The sequence below is a fragment of the Rana temporaria genome, chromosome 3 (assembly GCF_905171775.1).
Source record: "Rana temporaria chromosome 3, aRanTem1.1, whole genome shotgun sequence".
Lineage (NCBI taxonomy): Eukaryota > Metazoa > Chordata > Amphibia > Anura > Ranidae > Rana > Rana temporaria.
Genome location: NC_053491.1, coordinates 100014444 through 100042307, shown reverse-complemented (window position 1 = coordinate 100042307; position 27864 = coordinate 100014444). Strand labels below are relative to the sequence as shown.

The window sequence follows — 27864 nt, the reverse complement described above, 5'->3', positions numbered from 1 at the left end:
CAGGTTGAATGGTAGGATCAAGTTCAAAACAAACCTCTCCTGGAACAAAGACTACCTGGCCCTCAAACACATCACCGTAGGCATGAAGAATTTTCTGTTTTGTCAGTGGCCTAGTCAGAGATTTTGCAGGCTGATTATCAACATTATGTAGCTCAGCAGGAATTGTGAACTGCATCAGTCCAAGAAGCTCACATGTTGAACCCGATAATATCGGTTTCTGATCACTGTCAGCAATCTCAAAGTTCAGTTTGTGTATACAATCACATATGCTGCATTCTGCTTGGAATAGCCCCAATGATTCCATTAGTTTCCCTAAATACAACTTTAGTGCTACTAGGCTAAAGGGGTGCTCTGGGTGGCAGTTTAATTGTGTCCTTTATACTCGAGGTTGGATTATTTTGTTTAATCTGAGGTTTACAAAACATTTTTTGACCTTTGTGTTTACAGCACCAATGCATTCTGAGGAGTAAACCATATCAGTGCTAAGCAGGTGTGAGTCCTCCGGATCTGACATTTACTCAATTATGTGCAGCTTCCATTTAACTGGAGAGACACACTCTTGCAAAGTGATTCGGTTTACCACATGCAGTACAGAATTTTCCATAGGCAGGACACTTTTCTTTCTCTCATACATGCACATTGCTGCAAGACTTGCATGATGCAGGCTTCCTCCCAGGTTAATTGTGTAGGTGAGCCGTGTGCTGCTGAAACTTATGCATGTAGTTTTTGAAGCTTTGCTGTTGTTTAGAGGCTGCATTGATATTGTCAATCAGTTTATCCTGCTCCATAGCTTTCATATGTTTGTCAGCAAGTTCTGTAGTACGACATATTTCAATTGCTGTTTTTAGGTCTAAATCGTGTTTCCTCAATAGGTGGCGGCGTGTGCTTTCACTGGTAATACCCAAAACTATTTTATCACAAATAAGTTCATCTCTCAGAGTACTATACTCACAGCTTGCAGCTTTTTCTCTTAGCCATGTGGAAAACCTGTCTATTGATTCACAGTCTTCTTGCTTACAGCAGCCAAAGATATATCTTTCATATATGACATTTTTAAAGGGCCTGAAGAAAGCTTCTGATGCATCCAGAATGGTTTTGATGTCACACTTTTGCTCCTCTATGAGGTTCAGATTAGGCTTGTAAACATGGAGGCATTCACTGCACTGCTGCAGGCTTTTCATTTAACCCTGTGGCTAGGGAGTAGTCCTCAAACTCAGCCCTGAAATTGTCCCAGTTACTGCTGACATCTCCACTCACCCTCTTTGCAGTGGAATGCTGTTAGCTGCCATGATGCTGTTTTCCTTGCTGCAAATGCTTCAGCTTCCAGGACAGGGCTGCAATTTCTAGGAGACACAGTCAGCTCTAAGAACACTCACATCAAGGCTAGCAGGCTCTCAGCATCAAATATGTAGAAATAGCATGGATCCAGAAACCTTTTGACACCATGTTTGATGTGATGTAATTAAAGAGACAGCACAAGCCATTACTGAACAGAAGCCATGTTCACTGAATAAGAACCCAGCAGGAACAGGAAACGCCACAAAGGATGAAGTACAACAGAGATGCACCATAGAGTTGCATTTAAAGAAACATAACATCCATAACAGCAGATTTCTTTTGTACTGTACACTGAGCTGTATATGAGATTAATCAAGATGGGTAAAGATCCAGAAAAAGACTAGATGAAAATGGCAGCATGGCATGGGTGGTCATGGATGTCACATCTGCTGGAGGGGAGGTAAGTGCCGCAAACTTTAGTTCTGCTTAGAAGCGGAATATCTGCCTAACCATAACTATTCTTATAAATATTCCTTCCCCCTTTTGCTGCCTGTTCTGTCTACCCTATGTAGAAACAAAATCTGTATACTTACCTTTTTTCAGCCTGCTCCAGTGCGATCACATGATCCCCTGTGTCAATGAGCAGCCAGCTGCAGGGAAAAGCGCTCAACAATGGCTGGGATTTCCAGGAGCAGTGATGTCACCAATAGACTCTCATAGGCCATCCGTTAGCAGCACTCCCTGACACAGAACAGAGTGGGCTAAAAAAGGTAAGTATACTGATTTTTTTGCATAGGGTAAATGGGTAGCATGAGAGGGGGGGGGGACATTTTTAAGAATAGCTTTTATTAAGCTGTGATTTCACTTTAACTCCTAGCAGCTGAACAGAGCAGTGGCGGTGTGGTGAATGGAATGGAGTGAATAAAAAGGGGGAGCTGGCATCTGAGCGAAGTTGCTGCTTAAAGAAGTTGTAAGCTTAACCTGAATTATTTGTACCTATAGGTAAGCCTAGAATAAGGCTTACCTATAGGTACTGTAAATATCTCCTAAACGTGCGCCATTTAGGAGATATTTACTGTATATTGCGCCGATGATGTCATTGGCGTATGCGCTCTGAAGGAACGTCCGGCTGTGCTGTTTCTTCATAAGTGTGTGCCCTCACTGAAGGCTCCCCCACGCATGCACGGGAGTGATGTCATGCCGCTCCAGCCAGTCACACAAGCTCCGGAAGGAAGGATATTTACCTTGCTTGCAGCCGCTGATGCTGCCAGACCTTGCCAGAATGGGGGACTCCCGCAGGCGTGCACGGGAGTGATGTAATGTGGCTCTGGCTACTCACACAGCCAGAGTCCACGGCCCCGGAAGGAAGACGGGTGAAGATGGATGCGGCCTGCAGCGGGGGCGACGCGGGCTTCGTTTGCAGGTAAGTGTCACATAATGGGCTAGTATGCAATGCATACTAGCCCATTATGCCTTTACTTTGCAGGAAAGGAAAATATATATATATATATATATATATATATATATATATCTATATATATATATATATATATATATATATATATATATATATCTATATATATCAGAGTTTTCTTCCTCTTTAAAGCAGTTGTATACCCCTTTTTTTTTACCAACAGGTAAGCCTATAATAAGGCTTACCTGCAGGTAGAATTAATGTCTCCTAAACCTGTATGGTTTAGGAGATATTCACCTTGCATGCAGCTGCTGACGTCTACGGCAAATGAAGGTCCTGACAGCGCCTGAGCCGCGAACCCGGAAGAAACGCTGAGGGGAAAATGTCAGTTCTCTCAGCGGTTACCAGGATGCAATGCCGACACTTTGTTCTAAGGTAAATATTTCACAATGAGCTAGTATGCAGTGCATACTAGCTCATTATGCCTTTTGCCTTAAAGTTTTTTTTTTTGCAGGCATACAACCGCTTTAAGACATTAGATAGCTATCTAGCTTGAACACACATTTTTGTTCATCTGAGAATACCCTTTGTCATGTCTATTCTTTCATTTTATTTACTGGTAAAATTAGAACTAGAGGAACATCATGGTTAAATTATGGTTATGCTTGCTTTCCATTTTGTCTTTATGTTAATTATAATTTGTCTTCTGCTAAAAGGTATCAATATTTTAGGAAACGTCTTATGCCGCGTACACACGATTGGAATTTCCGACAACAAATGTTCGATGTGAGCTTTTGGTCAGATTTTCCGACCGAATTTCCGACAACAAATGTTTGAAAGCTGGTTCTCAATTTTTCTGACATCAAAAGTTCTTGTCGGAAAATCCTACGCATGCTCAGAATCAATTCGAAGCATGCTCAGAATCATTAAACTTCATTTTTCTCAGCTCGCCGTAGTGTTGTTCTTGACCGCGTTCTTGGTGATCAGAATTTCCAACAACATTTGTGTGACCGTGTGTATGCAAGACAAGTTTGAGGCAACATTCCGTTGGAAAAAAATCCACGGTTTTGTTGTCGGAATGTCCGATCATGTGTACGCGCCATAAGAAGTTTGCTTTGCTGAATAGAGTGATTTAGAAAGTATTTCTAGTGTTTTGGTACTTCTTGGCACACATTTGGAAAAAAAAGATGTCCTCCCCAATCAGCAAAATGATATTCACTTGGTGGTAAAAGATATATATTTAATAAAATTCAGCTTCTTACTTCCAATGGGCCCTTTAACTGATGGCACCAGAAATTTCAGTCTTTTCAGCTTAACAGGCAAGGAAAACAATTTCCCAGTTCTGGTTTCGGCTGTTACTCTTCTCTGGTTGTACAGGGAGTGAACTCTGATAACCTGTAAATAAATACATTTGATTAAACTTACTTTATTTACTCAGGATTCACACAGGTCATGATACATACAAAGTGCAGGAACACACACGATAGATAAGCCATTTCTTTTATCAGTAGAACAGGATAAGCTGATTGGATTGCACTGGGTTTGCATACTGTTTTAGCACTTTGTGACAGGTCATAGTTGTTAAAATATGTAATGCTTGCAGAATTTTTTTAAACCTTAAAGGGGTGTTCCAGTCATTTTCAATGTTTATTAAAAGTCAGCAGCTACAAAAAGTGTAGCTGCTGGCTTTTAATAAACATACACTTACCTGCTCCACGTTCCAGCGACGCGCCGGCCGGGGCTCCGCTCCTCTCCCCCCCTTTCCGGCCGGCGTCTTCATTCTAAGTGTGGGCACCCGGCCGTGACAGCTTTCGGCTTCACGGCCGGGCACCCACTGCGCATGCGCGAGCGGGGCTGCACAATCCGATTGGACAGGGGATCGCCTACAGGGAGGGGCTGCCAAAAGGCGATATGACGTATCCCCTTAGCAGCCCCTCGGCGGAAGGAGGAAGTGGAACAGGAAGTCCCATTCCTCCTCAAGCCCCCACTCCCCCCCCCAAAAAATGACATGCCAAATGTGGCATGTAAGGGCGCGAGGAGTGGATTAAGCGGAAGTTCCACTTTTGGGTGGAACTCCGCTTTAATGCATGAATTGCGTTAAGGTAAAAAAATCTTGTATCTTTTGAACCACTTTAACGTTTATGTGAAACCCTGTAAAACAGCCCATTCACTTTAAATTAGAAATGAAAGACAAAGCATTTGTGTGTGTGTGTGTGTGTGTGTATATACTGTATATATATATATATATATATATATATATATATATATATATATAGAGATATTGTGAGGATAGGACCTTGTGCTGGGTGAGAAATGGCTGTTTTACGCCAGATTCTGTAAAGAAACACATGTTAATTGGTCAGCTATGTTTTGGGTTTTTAAAGGCTGATCTGAGCAGCATTCAGGGCCCCACCCCACAGACAGGAGGTCTGTGCTAAGGAGTCAGGTGACTCCCAAATCTCTGTGAGAGAAGTCACAGAGTGGATGCATCTCTGCAGGAGGCAGAGGTCATTACTGTTGGAGCAGCAAGAGATAAGCTAGGTGTGTGCTTAGCTGCAGCAGGACGTAAGCTAGACATGTGCTTATGTCTAAGAAGCTGGTAGTTCTGAGGAGCAGAACTTGGGGCCTAAGCTAAAGGCCTGAACAGCCGGATGGCAAATGTGAAAGCCGGGAGGCTGAGTTGTTGATGTTTTTCCAAGATACAGGAATGGTGAAACCCCCCTGCGCGGGCTGCTATTTGTATTTTTTTACTTTTAAATAAAAGTGGGCTACCAGGCCCTTAAAAAAGCTCAGTCCGGATTGGCGTCTCACTGAAAACACGCATCTACCATTGGAGGCTGATCCCCCAATCTCAAAATATATACAGTATACACACACAATATAAATACCTTTTTTCTCTTTTTAAAAGTGATCACATAATCTCTGTTCTCAGCTGCATAAGGGGCTTAGAGAGCTAGGGGAGGAGAAACGGCAGCACACTGATCTTCCCAGTCAATAACTGTACAGGGGAGAGGAGCGTGTCAGCAGGTCTGATCATTGGGGGACAGACAGGCTGTGCTTCCAAAAAGAATGCAAAGAAGCAAACTGACTACACTGATGTCCTTTCATGCCATGCATGGTCAGTATAAAATGAAAAAGCAGGGGGACCTTTTTGCATCTCCAGGTATTTCACACAAATGAAGCAATACAAAGAGGACAGGATACGTTTTAACATAAGTGCATGGTACAACAGACACATATTAGAAATTTGAAAAGTTTGGGGTAACATATTCTTAAAAATATCTCATTCTGTTTCCAACTATCCACTATCTCCATCTTTCCACTGAATGCCTCTAAATTTACTCCCGTAGTATGTACGAAAAGCCGCTCGGCTGGTATCCCAAGCATCATCTGTGACATCGGGAGGCCTGAGCGACCAGCCGCTACGTCTGCCAGCTGGCCAGAGATGCCGAAAACAGTTTTGATAGGGCCTCGGATCTAATAACCCGGAAGCAATGTCATAACATCACTTCCGCTTTACAAAAGACTTAAAGGCGCCAAATTTTTAAAAAACGTCACTGTTCAAAACAGACCCCAGATCCCTCCATAAAGAGTACCTGTCACTGCCTATTACTGTCAGAAGGGATGTTTACATTCCTTCTGACAGCAATAAAAGTGATCAGAATTTTTTTTCAAATACATTGAATCCGGCCCTTAAGTGGAAAAAGGTTGCTGACTCCTGCCTTACTGTATATGGAGGACAGATGTGCATGAATGATCCAACTACAATTTTGACCAAAGACAGGAATACTTATATTTTACAAGCATATAGTATATATGTTCTCAGGCCCCGTACACACGACCGAGTTTCTCGGCAGAATTCAGCCAGAAACTCGGTCGGAGCTGGATTCTGCCGAGAAACTCGGTCGTGTGTACACTTTTCAGCGAGGAACCCGTCGAGGAACTCGTCGGGCCGAAAAGAGAACATGTTCTCTATTTCCTCGTTGTTCAATAAGGAAAGTCGGCCCGCCGAGCTCCTCGGCGGCTTCCACACTGAACTCGCCGAGGAACTCGATGTGTTTGGCACGTCGAGTTCCTCGGACGTGTGTACGGGGCCTCAGAGACACTCCTAATGACTGTGTGAGTTCTGGAAGGGGGAAGTGATACGAGATAAGTGCTGTATATCCAGCTAAAGTCAGATGTACACACAGAGATCATTTTGTAAGCCTGCTATCTAAAAGAAAATAATGAAATAGATTCCCCTTTCCCTAGTAGTGTGGATGAAGGAATCTCTTGCTGCGACTGTTGCACTCTGACAGCCGCAGTTAGCACCTTTCTGAATACCCAAACAGCGGCTGTATCTGACTGAATGCAACTGCTATTCAGCTAACAATTTTCTGCCTGTTTCCTTCAATTGAAAAATTGAAGGATGTCAGACTTATTTGTATAGTGTGTACCCAGCATTAGACTAGGTTTAGGGACCACACATTACAGAGTGGCTTTAGTGATATAGTGTGCCTTCCACATAATGTATGTAGCGCTACCCCCTCAGGGGCCGCTGGTTAGATTTGGGATCGGTGTAATTATGTTACCTCTGTGATGTGTCTAGGGATGATGATGATGATGAGAAGTGACTAAGCACTAGTGTTAGTGCGAAACGCGTCAGAGGTTGGGTTTTATTTTACTTCACTTTGCTGTGACTTGTAGTGCTGTCTTTTTTTCAATAAAGGCTACAATTTGTTCAGTGTGAAGCTGTCCAGAGACAATCTTTGTTCCTGCTTTTCATATTGGAAGGATACTGTACTTTGTGCATAGCGTGTCTGACTCTCAAAGGGAATACCAGGAATCACTGATGACCATTGTGGAGCCATTCTTAAAGGAGAATTGCACTGTGTGCAAGGTGTGTTTTCACCCCTTGCAGGGTCTAACAAGGAGGAAAGCGTGCATTGCACTAATGATGGGAACACTTTATAGAGTGGTGTGTAGTCTCAGTGAAACATGTTGGATTCGAAAATTTATTTTTTGCACCTTTATAGGAAGATTTTTCACATATACAGTATGTCACAAATGGACTCTGCGCACTTCATGAACTTTATTGTTATTTATGTGTTGATTTAGTTTATTTATTTGGTTTACCAGCAGCTCTATCACATTTTATTACTTGATTCAGTTTTTTTTGGGAACACATAGGTGATAGCACCAGCCAATTTATAATTAAAGCAGGGGTTCACCCTAAAACAAGTATATACCATTCAATCCAGCATACTGCCGACATGTACAGTATGCTGTTTTTTTTTTTTTTTTTCGGTTTACATACCCTAGTATAGGTATTTCTTCCCCCGGCTTCCGGGTAGTGCATCCCGCGGGACTGGGCGTTCCTATTCGAGACTAAGTGATTGACGTATGACAAAAGCTTGCCCCCCGGCGCATAATGCGCCTCACCAGTTTCCGAAAGTTTCGGAAACTGCCTATGTGTTCCCACAAAAAACTGAATCAAGTAATAAAATGTGATAGAGCTGCTGGTAAACCAAATAAATAAACTAAATCAACACATAAATAACAATAAAGTTCATGAAGTGCGCAGAGTCCATTTGCTGAAGATCCCAAATCTCAAATGAATAAGCACAGTCCAGAAGCATTTTCCTTACAAATTTGTGATCCTCAATGTTCCCAGTCTCTTGCCGTGGACTGTAACGTCAATCTCTGATAGGAATTACTGGCAAAAGGCAAGTAAAAGGTACGTATAGATATTTTTTTAATGTAGAATTCTGTGTTTTACCATCGTTGGGTGGGCCACTATTTAATAAAGACATCATGCATTTTTATGGTCAGCTTTAGTGCAGTAACATGTGTTACTTTATAGTCAATGATAACGCATTGAAAATCAACTTTTATCAGTGCACTTTCTGTCACATGTGCATGATTTCATTGGTTTGCTTGAAGGCAATTGAAAAAAATTGAGGAAAAACACATGAAAAGCACACACTGTTTAATTTACACTGTCCCTACTATTTCTGAATGTGGATAATGGTACTGCAATTATTTTAATAAAAAAAAATAAGTATTCTTTTCCTACTCGAAATACAGCTGTCACATGACCCAGATATTTCCCAGCCTGTCTGCAGGGAAACATAAGCAAGAAGAGCTTCTAGTCCTCTGCTGATCGTCACATGTAAAAAAAAAAAAAAAAAAAAAACAGCCTTTGGAATATAGAGTAAAAATAAATAAAACATTTCAATAAACTGTTTTCAATTTTCATACAAATATATTCTTAAAATCCAATCTTTAAAATTGTTTGGCAATAACATGGTGTGGGCAGATTTCTGTCAGTCACATCCCCTCCAGCCTGTGTCTTATGCCGCGTACACACGGTAGTTTTTTTGTCTTGTAAAAACGTCATTTTATAAAACGACGTTGCCTACACACCATCGTTTTTTCAAAATGCTCTAGCAAAGCGTGGTTACGTTCAGCATGTACGGCACTCTGTTCCATTCAAGCTCGCGTCATAACTTGCTTCTGAGCATGCGCGGGTTTAAAAATGACGTTTTAAACGTCATTTTAGCCCACACACAGTCATTTTTTATGACACAAAAAACGACATAAAAAATTGAAGCATGTTCAAATTTTTTTTTTGTCGTTTTTCAGAAGACATAAAACGACGTTTTCCCCACACACTGTCATTTTAAATTACAAAATGTTGTTTTTTTTATCACAAAAAACGACCGTGTGTACGCGGCATTAGAATAGGAGGGAGGTGAAGCCTCCATTATTCTACATGTAATATGCCCCCCTATTGTGTTAAGCTGGTTAGTGGGCATGAAGGAAGAGGGAGGGAGTGGGCTGTCATTTACCACTGTGTATACGCCCACATGTGTGACTCTGTAGTCACATGGGCTGCCCAGATGTGATAGGGAGGAAATGCTCAGCATAGAAATTCACTAGAAACTGAGCATGGGCAGAGTTGCCACCACAGCTGCAAAAGCCCTAGGTGAATTGGAGACATGAACAGAAGGTGGAGATAGAGAACAGCAGGACCAAGCAGGTTCTTTGCAGAATAAAGAAAAGTAATCCCATAGTGACTGAGGTTGTGAGGCAACAAAACATGAAAAATGCCAAGGGGGGTGAATATTTTTGCAAGGCACTGTATAAATGGGCCCTAATAAAGAGCAGAATGGAGGGAAAATAGCATTCTGGCTTTCTTTCTACAATGGATATGATCAGTTTTGGCTTTTACCAGTTTCTTTTTTTTAAAGATTATCAAGCTAGAAAGAAAAATACAATATGAGACGCAGGGTTGTTCTAGATGTTATAGATGAGCCCAGATTTGAGCTTTAAACATTTTGAACACTCAACCAATATACATACCGGCTACAGTTTATATTAACCCAACATAAAACATGAATATAAAATATTATTAATATAAAATAGAAGATCCTGTCCATTACACTTTCTTCAACCTATGACAGTTTTGTATTCTCCCTTTCTTCTCTCACCCTTTCCTCCCATCTACTTTCTACAGCTTTGAATAGTCTCAGGATACATCATCAGCCAACCTGGCCTTTGTTCAAGTTTCCTTATCTCAAATAGATTATATATCACATCAAGACTAACTGACTCATTTCCAATATTTGCTTACTTGATTATTATCACATCTGGAAAATATACCTAAGCAAACCTGATTTTGAAAAAAAAAAAAAAAATTATATATCAATTGCTGAACTAGTCATATTTAATTCAATGTTAATAAAATTACCTATCTACAGTAATAAATCCACAGCTTAGAATTTCAAAAACTGCCAAAAGTGTTGCTGCCTTACAACCACGAGAACGCTGCTCATGTGATGGATTCACCCACAGTTTTTCTCTGGGAAGCCAATCATCAGCACGCTCTGAATTAGCACTTCAAAGAAGTGTAATGACATGTTTCTATGGAATTTAAGTAGTTAACAATGTGCAATTAAAGAAAAAACTCTGTCCAATTTCTTTTATATACAGTGGGGGAATGGTTAGCGCCTTGGTCAAGCCTTTACTGCTTCCTAGGTTCCCAATGGGACCTAGGAAATACTCAAGCACGTCTGCAATAAACAATCGATGTTAAATTGGTAAATCAGTCAAGGGTTGCATTCTTCCGACTGTCCACCAAGGCCTCGTACACACGACCGGTTTTCTCGGCAAGAACGTGTGTACGAGGCTTTCAGGTTTCTCTTCGGGAAATCTGGTCAGAATCTCAACGAGAACCTGCGCTCTATTTTCTCGTCGAGATTCTTGTCGGCCTGTTTTCTCGACGAGAAACCCGAGAGTGTGTATACTTTCCAGTTGCCGCGGAAACCCGCACATGCTCAAAATGACTAGGACGCATGCGCGGTAGCTTCCACGGCATAGGTAGGGTGAAGCAAGATGGCGGCGAAGGCATCGAATGTGACAAGCACATGCTCGTCGTACGCGATGACGTCACTGCATTCTTGCCTTTCAAGAGAACCGCAGTTCTTTTGAAAGGTCTGTGTGTACACTCGGGCGGCAAGAGATTCTTGCCCGTGTGTACGAGGCCTTCAGGTATTTTCCCCATTACCACTGAAAAATTGGTTTTAGTAGGGTTTCCCAAGACCTGAAAATGTTTTTAGGGGTTCCTCTGGGGGAAAAAAGGATTAAGGATTTACAGTATCTCACAAAAGTGAGTACACCCCTCACATTTTTGTAAATATTTTATTATATCTTTTCATGTGACAACACTGAAGAAATACACTTTGCTACAATGTAAAGTAGTGAATGTACAGCTTGTATAACAGTGTAAATTTGCTGTCCCCTCAAAACACAGCCATTAAACCACTAGCAACAAAAGTGAATACACCGCTAAGTAAAAATGTCCAAATTGGGCCCAACATGTCAATATTTTTTCTGGCCACCATTATATTTCAGCACTGCCTTAACCCTCTTGGGCATAGAGTTAACCAGAGCTTCGAAGGTTGCCATTGGAGTACTCTTCCACTCCTCCATCATGACATCACGGAACTGGTGGATGTTAGAGACCTTGCGTTCCTCCACCTTCGGTTTGAAGATGCCCCACAGATGTTCAATAGTGTTTAGGTCTGGAGACATGCTTGGCCAGTCCATCACCATTACTCTTAGCTTCTTTAGCAAGGCAGTGGTTGTCTTGGAGGTGTGTTTGGGGTCATTATTATGTTGGAATACTGCCCTGCGGCCCAGTCTCCGAGGGGAGGAGATCATGCTCTGCTTCAGTATGTCACAGTACATGTGGCAATTATGGTTCCCTCAATGAACTGTAGCTCCCCAGTGCTGGCAGTACTCATGCAGCCCCAGACAATGACACTCCCACCACTGTGCTTTACTGTAGGCAAGACATATTTGTCTTTGTACTCCTCACCTGTTTGCTGGTGTCTTGTCACGTTCTGCTCCCCATCACAGATTGCTCCGGAAATGCCGCCATCTTGCTACACCCCACACTCCTGCACAGTAATGATTGAGTGTGCAGGGGGCAAGCGGACATCTTGTTACACCCATCAGAGTTTTAGATTTCACAGTTATTTCCAACACAAAACTGAGCTTATTTGCTTAAATACAGTATTTTGAAATCCGACGGACTGTTTACATGTTAAATGTGAAAATCAGAGGTGTTCTGTCACATTAGCAACCATGTAAGGTCAGCAATGTAACATTTAAATAGTCCGTCTTATTTCCAAATACTGTATTTAAGCTTATAAGCTCCGTTTTGTGTTGAAAATAACTGTGAAATCTAAAACTCCGGAGGGTGTAGCAAGATGTCCGCTTGCCCCCTTCTCACTCAATCATTACTGTGCAGGAGTGTGGGGTGTAGCAATATGGTGGCGACAAAACATCACTTCCGGAGCATTCTGTGATAGGGAGCGGAATGTGACACTACACCAGCACACGTGCTTGACACCATCTGAAACAAATACGTTTATCTTGGTCTCATCAGACCACAGAACATGGTTCCAGTAATCCATGTTCTTAGTCTGCTTGTCTTCAGCACATAGGCGTGCGCACATAGGGTGTAAGGTGTGCCTGGGCACACTCTAATCACCCTGTACTGTGCAGATTCCCCCTGCTGCCTGGCTGCAGAGAAAGGAACTGGGGAATCTCTGTCCTTAGACATCAGGGGTCTGTTTAGACCACTGATATTTCACCAAAGCCCCCCAACAGGGCTCCTAAATATATATATATATATATATTATATATATAATATATATATATATATATTTAAAAAAATAAATAATAAAAATAAAATTGTAAAAAAAATAATAATAATAATACAAATAAAGACACTGACACCAATCTCTGCCCTGCTGACAAAGTCCTACTGACTTGCCCACTGCCATATACGGTATATTACACATGCATGTGTGTTTGAGCTTTGGTGTGCACACCCAAATGCCATAGGCTGCGCACACCTATGCTTCAGCAAATTGTTTTCGGGCTTTCTTGTGCATCATCTTTAGAAGAGGCGTCCTTCTCGAATGACAGCCATGCAGACCAATTTGATGCAGTGTGCGGCGTATGTTCTGAGCACTGACAGGCTGACCCCCCCTCCCTTCAACCTCTGCAGAAATGCTGGCAGCAGTCATATGTCTATTTCCCAAGACAACCCTTTGGATATGACGCTGAGCACATGCTCTCAACTACTTTGGTGGACCATGGCGAGGCCTGTTCTGAGTGGAACCTGTCCTGTTAAACAGTTGTATGGTCTTGGCCACAAGCAACAGCTCAGTTTCAGGGTCTTGGCAATCTTCCTAGGCCATCTTTATGTGGAGCAAAAATTCTATTGTTCAGATCCTCAGAGAGTTTTTAGCTATGAGGTGCCATGTTGAACTTCCAGTGACCAGTATGAGAGAGTGAGAGCCATAACACCAACGTTAACACACCTGCTCCCAGTTCACACCTGAGACCTTGTAACATTAACGAGTCACATGACATCGGGGAGGTAAAATGGTTAATTGGGCCCAATTTGAACATTTTCACTTAGGGGTGTACTCACTTTTGTTGCCAGTGGTTTAGACATTAATGGCTGTGTGTTAAGTTATTTTGAGGGGACAGCAAATTGACATTTATACAAGCTGTACACTCACTACTTTACATTGTAGTAAAGTGTAATTTCTTTAGTGTTGTCACATGAAAATATATAATAAAATATTTACAAACATGTACACACTTTAGTGAGACACTGTATGCATACAATCTGATGCAATGGTAATTTTTTTAGCTGGTCTAGTAGTTTATATCCATTAAGTATTTTTATTTTACTAAAATGTATTTAATATAACAAGTCAAAGAGGTACAAAAACTATGCACTTTGTATAAACATTGCTCCCCAAATGTAAAGTGGGAGCGGCAACACTCATATACTGTAATAGGGATGAGCCGAACACCCCCCCGTTTGGTTCGCACCAGAACCTTCGAACGGACCGACCGTTCGCGCGAACATTTAGAACCCCATTGACGTCTATGGGACTCGAACGTTCAAATTCAAAAGTGCTAATTTTAAAGCCTAATATGCAAGTTATTGTCGTAAAACGTGTTTGAGAACCCGGGTCTTGCCCCAGGGAACATGTATCAATGGAATTTTTTTTTTTTTTTAAACTGTCGTTTTTTCTGGAGCAGTGATTTTAATGATGCTTAAAGTGAAGAAAAAAAACCCGAAAAATTCCTTTAAATATCGTACCTGCTGGGTGTCTATAGTATGCCTGTGAAGTGGCATGTGTTTAGAACTGCCCCTGCACAAAGTGAGATTACTATAAGAAAAAAGTAATTTAAAACTGCTTGCGGATTTAATGTAATGTCTGGTCCCTGCAATATGGATGAAAATCATTGAGAAAAATGGCACAGACACAGACAGTACACACACCACGTAGCTTTAGGTGCACACTGCAGAGGACACGGGCAGTACACACCACGTAGCTTTAGGTGCACACTGCAGAGGACACAGGCAATACACCACGTGAGAATACTGCAGCTAGCACAATCACCTGCCTGCCTGTCAGTAAATTAGTAAGAGCAGATCTAGCTAAACTCAATACAGTGTATAAATATATATACAACACCTGGGATGCATATATATCCTCTACACACTGTAACTTTAACTGACTAGCCTGCCTGCTCTATCTACCTACTAAAAATGACACTCTCTCTCTCTGTCTTCTCTCTTTTAACCACCGCAACATACTACACAAGGCCGACCTGCAGGGGGCCTTTTATAGTGTGGGGCGTGTACTAAACCCCCTGAGTCATAATTGGCCAAAGCCAATTATGGCTCTCCGTTTTTTGCAAGCTGTTATTGGCCAAGCATGCGGGTCATAGCATGCTTGGCCAATCGTCAGCCAGCAATGCACTGCGATGCCGCAGTGAACGGCCGAAAACTTTCGTAATTCGACGAACAATCGAACATACGATGTTCGAGTCGAACGTGAGTTCGACTCTGATACGAAGCTCTTCCCTATACTGTAATAGAGCATGGGTAAGGCAGGACTTAAGTAACATCAATTTGTAAGAATAAGCTGAGCTTCTAAGACATAAGAACCGTTTATTCACAAGAGACGCCAAAAGGACAACATCCAGGCAATCAAATCAATATCATGTATTCTAAACCACCGATGTCCTAGTGATTCTGTGACACAAAAAATTGGGGAATATAAGCGGAAGGCCTGGCACGAAAAAAAAAAAAAAAAAGGGGGGGGGTGTAGTCGTTCACAAAACTAGATGGCTACGGCCTACGCTGTTCATCTAGAGCTTGCAGAAGCTCAACAAAGAGGGGAGGATACATGTAAAGGCAAGCAGCAGAAGAATAGAAAAAGATTCTGAAATCTTGTAAGAGTACCGTAGGTATTGGTATGAGCAGACTCCTCTGGGTGTGAGCAAAGAACGAACCATTGTGAGACCTTTTTGCTTCCACCATTGAAAGCTTTGGTGATTCTCCAACCCAGGAGGGAACAGAGGGCAGTTAAGCAGTGGTAAAAGAGGGAGGTGAGGGTGATATCAGGCGTGCAGAATATTTAATAGAATCCCAGACCGAGAGACCATAGAGGTGCCAAGTTACCCGCATGAAGTTGAGCAATAGGAGCGATCTGGACAACCTTGTAATAGTGAGCAATGTTGGGGACTCCCAACCCTCCCCTGACTTTCAGGGTGTACAGAAGGGATCTATTAAGCCGCAGGCTAGCTCTACCCCAGATACATTTTAAGATACAACGTTGTAAAATACAAATGACATGAGGGGGGATAGGGATAGGAAGAATCCCTAAATTAATATAGTACTTTGGGCAGGAGGGACATTTTGATGGCGTGGATATGACCCATCCATGATATTTGGGGAATATCCCAAGCAGAGCTTTTTTTCTCAGAAAATAGGTGCAGGAACTCAACCACGACCCCGTTCAAATTTCACAAACAGTAGAAGGGTCTTAAAGGGGCATTAAATACCAGGATTGCATTACATACAGAGTTCAGAGTTCAGGGGGGTTACATACAGAGTGCAGAGCTGTCACTTGTAAGCACAGAAACCAGACTTCTGTGTTTACAAGTGATTCTGGTGATCAGGCACCAAAGGGTCTGAGTCAGAGGTGGTGGAACTGAGTTCCCCCAAGTTCCCCCTGAAAAAAAGCCCTGATCCCAAGTATTCAGCAGGCGTTTCAGAGAAGAAATAAGAGGGGGATAGTTAGTGGCATATAGAGAATGAAAAGAAGAGGTAAGATAAACCCCCAAGTATGGTAGCGAGGACATCCACTGAAATGCGAATTGCGCTTGCAAAGAATCCTTAAGGGAATCAAGCATGGAAACGTTTAAGGCTTGTGAATTGTACGGATTCATATGAAGACCTGAAATGGTTGCAAAGTTGCTCATGATAGAGAGAGAAGGTTTGGTAAAGTAATATGCAGAGAGTTGACGTACATAAGCATGTCATCTGCAAACATTGTCAACTTGTGGGTTACTCCAGCCAACTCCATCCTTTATATTCGGATTACCATGTATATGGGCCGCTAGAGGTTCCAGTGCGATGGTGAACAAAAGCGGGGACAAGGGACAGCCTCATTAAGTATTTTTCTAAATCATAAACATTTGTACAGAAGACTTCTGCATTCTTTATAACATCTGTCACAAATAATAAAGGTCACATTTTTGGTTATTGTGTGTAAACGAATAAGGGTGCTGCTAGGGGAAGTACAGAAAATTTCCAGTTATGGCCTTTATATGTTATCAAGAAAACAATAAAAGTATTATCTATTTATTGTACACTGGAGATGAGACATTTAATGTAGAACTCTAGCCTACATTATTTTTTAGCTTTGGATATCAGAGATGAGGGTTACAACCTGTGCCGTTTTTTTTTGTGCCCCCACTGGGAAGATTAACCTGACTTCTTGTCCTTATGACACCAGTCAGCCTGTTATGATTCCCACACATGCATCACACTGTAGCCAGGCAGATGCCACATCATGTTCTATCATTCAGCAATGCAGCTTCCTATGTCCACTCACTGCCTCCAGCCTGCTCACCTCTGTCCAGTTACCCTACATTCACACCTATGCACTTTTTTGTGTGTTTTCCATTTTGCAGAAATGCATTACAGTTCATTTAACTTGGTCTCCTATGGTACACATTCATATCCACTGTTCTATGGTAAACATTTGCATCTATGCGTTTTTCAGCCGGTGCATTTTTGGAAAAGGTCAGCGACTTTTTTTCCCGCAGCAGATTGCATTTTGTGTGTGATAGACTTCAATGGAATCATACCAGAAATGCAAGTGTTTATTTCCCCTTTAAAAACACTGTATATCGCTGGTTGCTAAGAAGCAGGCCGGGAAGCCGACCGTTGCGTCCTTAACGACCGATGAGTCATCAGCTGTCATCTGTTCCTGCTGACAACTGGATGTAAAAAATTTAGATAAAAACAGAGTAGGGTCCCCCCCGCCCCCCCCCTTCGGGTCTGGTATGGATTAGGAGGGGACCCTCACTCCAAAATAAAAGTAAAAAACAGAGTGGGGCCTCCTCCGAGCATGCAACCCAGCAGGTCAGAAAAGGTAGGGGACAAATGAGCGGCCCCTCCTGGTATGCCATACCAGGCCGCATGCCCTCAACATGGAGGCTGCCCATGTTGATGGGGACAAGGGCCTCTTCCCCAAAACCCTGGATGGTGGTTGTGAGAGTCTGTAGGTAGGGGGCTTATCAGCATCTAGAAGCCCCCTTTAAGATCCTGCTCCCCCAACGTGAATGACATAGAACCCCTACCAATTCACAACAAAAAACTGTGTAGTGTTACAAAAAACAAGAGACGGTTTTTGACAAGTCATTTATTAAAAATGAAGAATGTCCCCTGTCGTAGCTCCAACGTAATTCACAATGTCTTCATTCTCTGCTTCTTCCACCGATGTATTCTTCCTTCACCGCCGCCGCCGAAGACCCACTGAAAATTTAAAAAAACACTCCTCTTTCCACTGTTCTGTGAGCTCTGGTGTCTGACAGTTCTTATATAGCTATGGGTAAAGTCACCCTGAGACCCTGCCCTTTTTTTCATTTCAGGGTGCCCTCGGCGGTGGCGGAGGAGGAATACAACGGCGGAGAAAGCGGAGAAAGAAGACATCAGTGGAGAAAGAATACATTGTGATTTACGTTGGAGCTACGATGGGGGGGATATCCTTAATTTTTAATAAAGGAATTTGTCAAAAAATATCTCTTTTTTACTGTAACACTACATTGCTTTTTTTTGGTGAAAGGGTAGGAGTACAATGTACCCCATACTCATTTACATGGGGGGCTAGGATCCAGGGTTGTGGGCAGGGCCGCCATCAGGAATTATGGGGCCCCTTACACAGCTTCAGGCATTGGCCCTCCTGGAGCAGAGAACCTGGGGGGGGGGGGGGGGTGCTGCTGCCTGAAATTGAGAAGCGGGGGGGGGCTGTTTACAAAAAAATATATATATTTTTTTTTTAAAGGGGGGTTGCCATCTGGGGCCCTTTAATAAAAAAAAAATATATATATATACACAAATTATTATTTTTTTTTTATAAAAAGAAATTACAAAAAAAGGGGGTTGCCATCCGGGACCTCTGGGCCCTTTATTAAAAAAAAAAAAAAAACAAGAAACCTCTGGGCCCTTTAATAAAAAAAAAATATATATATATATATACATATAAATAAACAAAAATATTTATAAAAAAAAGGGGGGGTTGCCATCCGGGGCCCTGGGAAACTCTGGGCCCTTTAATAATAATAGTAATAATAATAATAATAATAATAATAATAAGTATATATATATATAAAAAAGGGGGTTGCCTTCTGGGGCCCTGTGGGCCTCCGGACCCCTAAAAAAAAAAGGGGGTTGCCATCTGGGCCCCTGGGGACCTCAGGGCCCCTTACAGGTGTACCGCCTGTACCCCCCTGATGGCGGTTGTGGGGAAGAGGTCCTTGTCCCCATCAACATGGAGACAAGGTGCTTTGGGGGGGTGCTCGGTTGTCCTCATCGCTTTTCTGACCTGTCAGGCTGCAGGGTCTGTTTTTTTTTTACATTCAGCTATCAACTTATCGGTTAAGGATGCGCCGGCCGGCTTCCCGTCCAACTCCTTAGCAACCAGCTATATACAGTGTTTTTAATAGGGAAATTTAAAAAAACACACAAAATGCATGCAAAAATGCTTTAAAAACATGGGTTTAAAAAGACAAAACTCACCGCAAAACAAGCCTGAAAAATGTATCAACCATAACCAGATAAATATGAACCTAAACTAAAGCCTCGTACACACGATCGGATTTTCCGCAGACAAAGCATCAGACTTTTGTCCGAAGGGCGTTTGCCAGGAAGTTGTCTTGCATACAAAGGCACACAATTGTTGGCCAACATACATGAACGTAGTGACGTACTACATGAAATTTCAGCTCTTGAGCGCCACCTTTGGGCACCTTCTGCTAATGTCGTGTTTGGTGAGCATTGATTCCGAGCATGTGTGTTTGTACTCTGGACTTTTGTCTAAAGGACTTGTGTACACACGATCAGAAAATGTGACAACAGACCGGAAAATGTATAGGCCTGCCATCCAACATTTGTCTGCGGAAAACAATTGTCCGATGGAGCATACAAATGGTCGGATTTTAGGCCAACAGTCTGTCAACACACAATTTCCATCGGAAAATCTGATCATGTGTACGAGGCTTTAGATGAGGGGTCCTAAGTAGCTCTAAAGCTGCAGCACTGTGATCTTCCTAACTGGGCAGATTGGCTAGAGGTGGGTAAATCACAAAAGTGCCTGAACAAATTTGCAAACCCTTTGGTGGGTAAAACTGCCAAAATGTGTGTATTTTACCTGTGTACGTAGATGTTTGCCTGAAATTTGCCTGAAATTCCACTATGCCGTGTCAGCCTCCCAGCTGAATAGTATATTTTTATTGTGTGCTCTACCTGCTCTCCCCCAGTCCCCCCCCATCACTGTTTCTGCAACACCCAGCTGTGGGATTACAAACTCTGGGAATGATTCATAGAGAGTTACACCGGCGTATCAGTAGATACACCGTCGTAACTCTGAATCTACGCCGTCGTAAGTTTAAGCGTATTTTGGAAACCAGATACGCTTAAATTAGGCTAAGTTACGAGCAGCGTAAGTCTCCTACGCTGTCGTATCTTAGGGTGCATATTTAGTTGGCGCTTCCGTCGATTTCAGCGTAAAATATGCAAATGAGCTGGATAAGCCGATTCAGAAATGTACGTGCGCCCGACGGATTTTTTTACGTCGTTTGCATAAGGCTTTTTCTGGCGTAACGTTACTCCTGCTATATGAGGCATAGCCAATGTTAAAGGGTCACTAAAGGAAATTTTACAGGGTAAAACAGGGTAATAGTTAACTGATTCCTTTGAAAATGCATAAAAAATAGATAAAAAACAATCATATAATGTACCTACAGTTTAGTTTTGTTTTTGCTGTTGTTTCCTGGTTCTCTGATGTACAGAGCCAGAGAGCCAATAGAGGGCAGAGAAGGTTTTGCAAAACGAAACTGGATTGGTGCTGAGGGGTTTTAGACACACCTCCTTGATTAGTCACCACAGTGAGAAATCTCCCAGTACTGTGGTGATCAGGAAACAGGCAACCAGGAAGTGTCCAGAACAGAGAGGAATTACAGCAACATCAAAGGAAAAACGAACAATGAGGACATGAAACCAGGACTGCAGTAAGGTAAAGGAAGCTATTTAGCTAAAAAAAAAAAAATTCCTTTAGTGACCCTTTAAGTATGGAAGTCGTTCCCGCCGTCGAATTTTGAAAATTTTACATAGTTTGCGTAAGTCGTTCACGAATAGGGCATTTTGTAAATTACGTTCACGTCGAAAGCATTGACTATTTGCGACGTGATTAGGAGCATGCGCACTGGGATACGTTCACGGCCGGCACATGCGCCGTTCGTGAGAAACGTCATTTACGTGGGGTCATGTTTTATTTACATAAAACACGCCCACCTCTTGACAATTTGAATTTGGCGCACTTACGCCGGCAGATTTACGCTACGCCGTCGCAACTTACGGAGCAAGTGCTTTGTGAATACTGCACTTGCCTCTCTAAATTGCGGCGGCGTAGCGTAAATAACATACGCTACGCCCGCACAAACTTACGTCCCCCTACCTGAATCTAGCCCTCTGTGTCCACCTTGCATCTGACTCACAGGCTGAAACACTGTACAGTACTAGGCAAGAGCTTGTATACAAACAGTGGGGCACTGCAGAGACAGTGACAGTTGTAACTGTTACGCTGCATCTTAGGGAGGGAAATGTAGTCAGAGCTGGAGGGTGTAGCAAAGAAGACAAGATGCACCCCCCATGCCTCGCATCCATTACATGGTGGTGCCTGGGCCCACCAATCCCAGATAGCAAGCAATTGTGCTGCAGGTTTGAAAATGACTTGCTAAGCTATTGCTATACTTGTCAGGCTTTACAAGTTTGTTGCGAAATTGCAGAAAGTCCGCATTGACTTGAGTTCAGCATTCTTTACATTCTGCAAGTTCTGGTTCAGGTATGTTGTGTAATAGTCATCCCACCACAGGGGTCACTGTGGCTGAATTTTAATGCCGTAGACTTGCAGAGCTCTTGCTGTAGACCAGTGTTTCTCAACTCCAGTCCTCAAGGAGCCCCAACAGGTCATGTTTTCAGGATTTCCCTCAGATGAAACGGCTGTGGTAATTACTAAGGCAGTGAAACTGATCAAATCACCTGTGCAAAATACTGTAATTGAAAGCCTGAAAACATGACCTGTTGGGGCGCCTTGAGGACTGGAGTTGAGAAACACTGCTGTAAACTCACAAAAAAAACAAATAGTGGTGTTGCGCTCCCTCATGAAATAACATAAACCTAGATATATGAATGCAGAGAGAATAAATTATATAAATAAATATATAAAGTCCTGCTGTGCTGCAAACAAGTGACTAGAGGTGCAATAAAGTGCAATGATAATAAATATAAAAAAATGTATAATAATTTGAATAAAAAACAATGCATGTAGAATTAGAAACAAATGGAAATAAAGTCCATTGTGAGTGTAGCAAAAGGTGCTAAAATGCTGGCGAATCTTAGAAGGGGAAAATCACATATAACATATACCATATAAACCTAGATATATGAATGCAGAGAGAATAGATTGTATAAAATGATATAAATAAATATATAAAGTGCTGCTGTGCTGCAAACAAGTGACTACAGGTGCAATGATATAGAGTGCAATGATAATATATATTCAAAAATTGATAATAATTAGAATAAAAACAATGGGGCAGATCCACAAAGCGAGTACGCCAGCGTATTGATACGCCGGCGTACTTTCAAATTTCCCGCATCGTATCTTTGTTTTGAATCCTCAAAACAAGATACGACTGCATCTGGGTTAGATCCGTCAGGCATACCTCTTCGTACGCCTTCGGATCTAAGATGCAATTCTTCGGCGTCCGCTGGGTGGCGTTCCCGTCGTAATCCGCGTCGAGTATGCAAATTAGCTATTTCTAACGATCCACGAACGTACGAGCGGCCGTCGCATTCTTTTACGTCGCCTCTAGTCGGCTTTTTCCGGCGTATAGTTAAAGCTGCTGTTTGGTGGCGTATAGTTAAACCTGCTATGTTAAGTATGGCCGTCGTTCCCGCGTTTAATTTCATTATTTTTTTTTTCGTTTGCGTAAGTTGTCCGTGAATCGGGATGGACGTAATTTACGTCCACGTCAAAACAATGACATCCTTGCGACGTCATTTAGCCCAATGCACGGTGGGAAATTTAGGGACGGCGCATGCGCAGTTCGTTCGGCGCGGGGACGCACTTCATTTAAATGAAACACGCCCCCCCCTAGTCGCCGATTTGAATTAGGCACCGTTATGCCGCGAGAGATACACTACGCCGCCATAACTTACGGCGCAAATTCTTCCAGGATTCAAGCCAAAAAAAGTAAGTTACGGCGGTGTAGCGTATCTCAGATTCGCTACGCCGGGGCAGATCTTTGTGGATCTGCCCCATTGCGTGTAGAATTAGAAACAAATGGAAATAAAGTCCATTGTGAGTGTAGCAAAAGGTGCTAAAGTGCTGGCGAATCTCAGAAGGGGAAAATCAATTCCTCTGGATCCAGGGTGCAGAGTGTAGTGTTGCTGGTGCTCTGTAACAGTAACAGGCGGCACTGTGACTTCTGTGAGAGGTGGCTCTTCGGTGTAAGTAACACCCATGGCGGGTGTACTATCTTCTTACCTTACTGCTGTAAGGTAAGCAGCATTGAAAGATATAGTGGAATGCTAGGTCATTCAAAGTGGGGGAGGGGATTCCTTCCTTCTCCAGCGTTTCCAGTAATCTACTGCTGTAGACTCACCACTGCAACTTTGTTCTTGCTAGAGACTTGCCACGCAAATTTGTTACAAATTGGAATAGTGTCAACTAGAACTTATGCTTCACGTGCCAGTGAAAATGTACCGCAAGTTAACATACTTACAATTCAACACTGCCACAAATTTGTGGCAAGCTATCATTGCTATCTGGGCTGTAAGGAAACACAAAGACTACCATGTTAGTTGGTACACTGAGCACCATGTAGAGCAGTGGTTCTCAACCTGGGGGTCGGGACCCCCTCGGGGCTCAAATTATGATTTGCCAGGGGGGTCACCGAAACCTGGGCTGTTCTTGAAGCCCGCACCGCTCTCCCAGCCTTTTTGCAGCCGCCCAGCAGGGCTGTCCCTGGAGCCAACGGCCGCCCACTCAGCCTCTCTGTAGCCATCCATTCAGTTCATGGCATGGCTGGGTGGCAGAGACTAGAGGTCAGCTGACTGGTGAGGATTGGGAAGTGGGAGGGACTGGAGGAGACCCTATCTCCTGATTTTGGCATGGGTGTAACTGCTACGAGATGGGTTAGGGGCGCAAATTACTTGTCTTGCCTTGGGTGCTGACAACCTACGCTACGAAAATAACTTTACTGTTAGGGGTCCCCACAACGTAGGAAATGAGAGCCACTGATGTAGAGGGACACACTTGTAGGCGGGCCCCAGGCCCAAGGTACCAAGTCAAGGGGATACCACACACACACACACACACTTTTTGATTGTTGTAATTATTTGGTATATTGCATATATAGGTTAACAGTAATGAACAATGGTGTTTTTTTGGGGCACTGATATATGGCAATGCAGCAATTGTAATTTTACAGTATTACCAGGATTAGAGCCTATAGTATTGAAGGACTGCTGCTGCTGAAGGGGTGGCAGTTTGCAATGTTCTTGATGGCACTATATGGCTTTTAAGAGAGCACTGTGTGGCTTTTCTGAATACCGGGAGGTTTCCTCTCTGTAGTCCCTGTTCACCAGGAACCTCTTCTTGTGCAAATCACTTTCCCTAGACAGGTGGTCTCTATTCCTGACCACTCACTCCAGGAACTCCTGAATGACACACAAGGAACAATTACCCTAAATGCCCCGTACACACAATCGATTTTCCCATCGGAAGAAAGTTGGATGGTTTTTCCGATGGAATTCCTCTCAAGCCTGCCTTGCATACACACGGTCACACAAAAGTTTGGTGAACATTTAACTGCCAAGAATGTGGTGACGTAAAAGACTATGACAAACCAAGAAAACTAAGTTCAATGCTTCTGAGCATGCGTCGATTTGTTTCCGAGCATGCGCAGGTATTTTGTGCGTTTGGTTTTGTACACACGATCGGAAATTCAGATCAGTTTTTTTTTCCTGACGGGGAAAAAAGAGATCCTGCTCTCTATCTTTTTCCAGCAGTTTTTCCGTTGGAAAAAGTCTGATGGAGCATACACACGGTCGGAATTCCCGACTAAAAGCTCTCATCAGACTTTTTCCAACAGGAAACCACCGATCGTGTGCACGGGGCATAACAGATGCCTCTCTATCTGTAATAATGACACAGTGCCACCTACAGGATGGAGGGGAAACTCTTACCTGCCTACACACTGACCACCAATGTAAGGGTGCCCACTGACGACCATGTAAGGGGACACAGTGAGCAAAAATGTAAGGTAGCACACTGACCACCAGCGTTAAGGGGTACACTAACCATCAACATAAGAAGGCACACCAATTTCAGGGCAAACACTGACCACTAGCTTAGGGGGCATGCTGACCACTAGTGTAAGGGGACATGTTGACCACCAATAAAGGTGGATGCACTGAGAAGCAATGTAAAATGACACACTGAGCACTGACAGCCAATATAAGGGGAAGCACTGAGCACCGCCACCTATGTGATGAAACACACTGAGCACTGACCACCAATATAAGAAGCATGCTAAGAATTGACCACCAAGGTAATGAGGCAAATTAAGACCATCAATTAAAGGGACATACTGAGTGTCCACTACCAGAGGAAGGAGTTTGCTGACCACCAGTGGAAGGACCTGTTCACATCAGAAAAATGCAAAGATAAAGTCATTGGGCCAGATCCACGTACCTCAGCGCATCTTTCTGTCCGGCGTAGCGTATCTCTGATACACTACGCCGCCGTAACTTACAGCATATTTTCCTTATCCTGAAAGAATTTGCGCCGTAAGTTACGGCGGCGTAGCGCAACTTTGTCGGCGTAAGGGCGCGCAATTCAAATGGATGAGATGGGGGCGTGTTTTATGTTAATACGTCTTGACCCGACGTAAATGACGTTTTTTTTAACGGCGCATGCGCCGTCCGTGGGAGTATCCCAGTGCGCATGCTCCAAATTAACCCGCAACAAGCCAATGCTTTGGACGTGAACGTAATTCTACGCAAAGCCCTATTCGCGAACGACTTACGCAAATGACATAACATTTTCAAAATTCGACATCCATACTTAACATTGAGTGCGCCTCATATAGCAGGGGTAACTTTACGCCGAAAAAAGCCTTAAGAAAACGACATAAAAAATGCGCCGGCCGGACGTACGTTTGTGGATTCGCGTATCTAGCTAATTTGCATACTCAACGCGGAAATCAACGGAAGCGCCACCTAGCGGCCAGCGTAAATATGCACCCTAGATCCGACGGCGTACTAAGATGTACACCAGTCGGATCTAGCCCAGCTTCAGGCGTATCTTGTTTTCCGGAGCAACCTAGCAGTTACGCGGCGTATCAATAGATACGCCAGCGTAACTGCTTCGTGGATCTGGCCCATTGTGTTCACGTGCATTTGAATGTGGTTTTGTATGCACTGCACATTTTTCCATGCTTTTTTTAATGTTTTATGAAAGGAACCTTTTAATGAGTTGCATTCTCGTGCATTGCTTGTACACACATTTGTGTGGGTTGTGCCTTCTCTACTTTTTTCAAATGTAGCCACAGTGCAATACCCAAGGAGCATTAATTTTTACTGTATTTGAAATGCGTTTTAAAACAAATCCAAAGGCATGTGGTGTGAACAGGGCCTTAGGTGGCATGGTGAGTGAAGGTAACACACTGACCACTAACATACTCACTTCACTCTGCAACCTGTGCTGTGTAATTACATAGTTCTGACCCCTTGCGCAGTATTATGCAGTATATTGTACATGACATAGTCCTGACTGCAGAACTGTAAACTCTACATAATCCTATTTATCATAATCATAGAATAAATGAGCAGCTTTGGAAGCTTTTGAATAGAATTTCCTTGGCCCTGGTCTTAGAAATGTTGAAAACCATTGTGTTAGAGGAACATGGTGCTTACAGAGAAAGTAGAAAGACATGTATTGTATAAGCAATGTCCTTACCGTGCTGGAGCTGATACTGTCTATCTCTTGCTTCCCCAGGAATCCCTCTGTGATTTTAATAATATTGGGAAAGGATTTTTGAAAGTCGGTAACATATGCTTGAAGCGTGTACTCAAATGCTGACCACTTCACTTCTGCCGGGTCCATTCTTCAGAACTGCGTCCTATGCAATGCCTCCTTGTGCATTAACAGGTCACACGCCTAAGAAGTGAGACCAGGAAGTGTTTAAAAGAAATATGTGACAATGAAAAGCAGCTAGACTGAGCATTCCTTATTTACTGATAATGGCAGGGCCCTAGGTAAAGTTACATAATTACAAGTAAGTAATCTGTTTTCTCATCCATTTTAAAGTATACATGAACAGTTACCTTGTAAAACAACCCATTAAATCTAAAAAAGGCATGCAAGGCAAAACATATACATATCACCTTTTTTCTTTTTTATCAGTCATAACAACCTCTGTTCTCAGCTGCATAAGGGGCTTGGAGAGCTGGGAGTGGAGACTGCAGGGGGGTGTGTCAGCAGGAGGCAGATAAACAGCAGTACACTCATCTTCCTAGTGATCTTCCAGTTCTCCAAGTTGGAGCAAGTATGCAACCAGTGGTGTAGTTTCTCATAGTCAGTGGCCATTGACGCCAGAGGATCATGTCATTTATGCAACTACCGTGTTTCCCCCGAAAGTAAGACCGGGTCTTATATTAATTTTGTCCCCAAAAAACACACTAGGGCTTACTTTCGGGGTAGGGCTTATTTACTTACAGAATGTACAAATTTTACAAAGATTCTGTGTCCCCCCTGTCACCCCCCCCCCCCCCCCAACTGTCAGGTCAGGAGTCATTACGGTATTTTGAGAGACATCTTGGCACTGTATAAGGTACAGTACCATAGAAAATACAGCTCCCTGGTGTACCGGTATTCACCTGCTCTTCTTTCGTCAAAGAAGAGCCGAGGTCACCTGTCATCGGCTCGCTCCGTGCAGTAAGAAGGGATGGG

General features: G+C 42.9%; 1 protein-coding gene across 1 annotated transcript in view; it reads right to left on the bottom strand.

Moving 5' to 3' along the window:
- LOC120931538 overlaps window positions 1-27317 on the bottom strand; it is a 38665-nt gene extending 11348 nt beyond the window's left edge. The window contains exons 1-3 of the mRNA XM_040343091.1: window positions 27300-27317; window positions 26872-27072; window positions 3955-4087 (exon numbers count right to left, since the gene is read on the bottom strand). Of these exons, the coding sequence (XP_040199025.1) occupies window positions 3955-4087; window positions 26872-27018 (280 nt within the window). The 5' untranslated portion in view covers window positions 27019-27072; window positions 27300-27317. The remainder of the gene's footprint in view (window positions 1-3954; window positions 4088-26871; window positions 27073-27299) is intronic.
- Window positions 27318-27864: the final 547 nt, after the last annotated feature.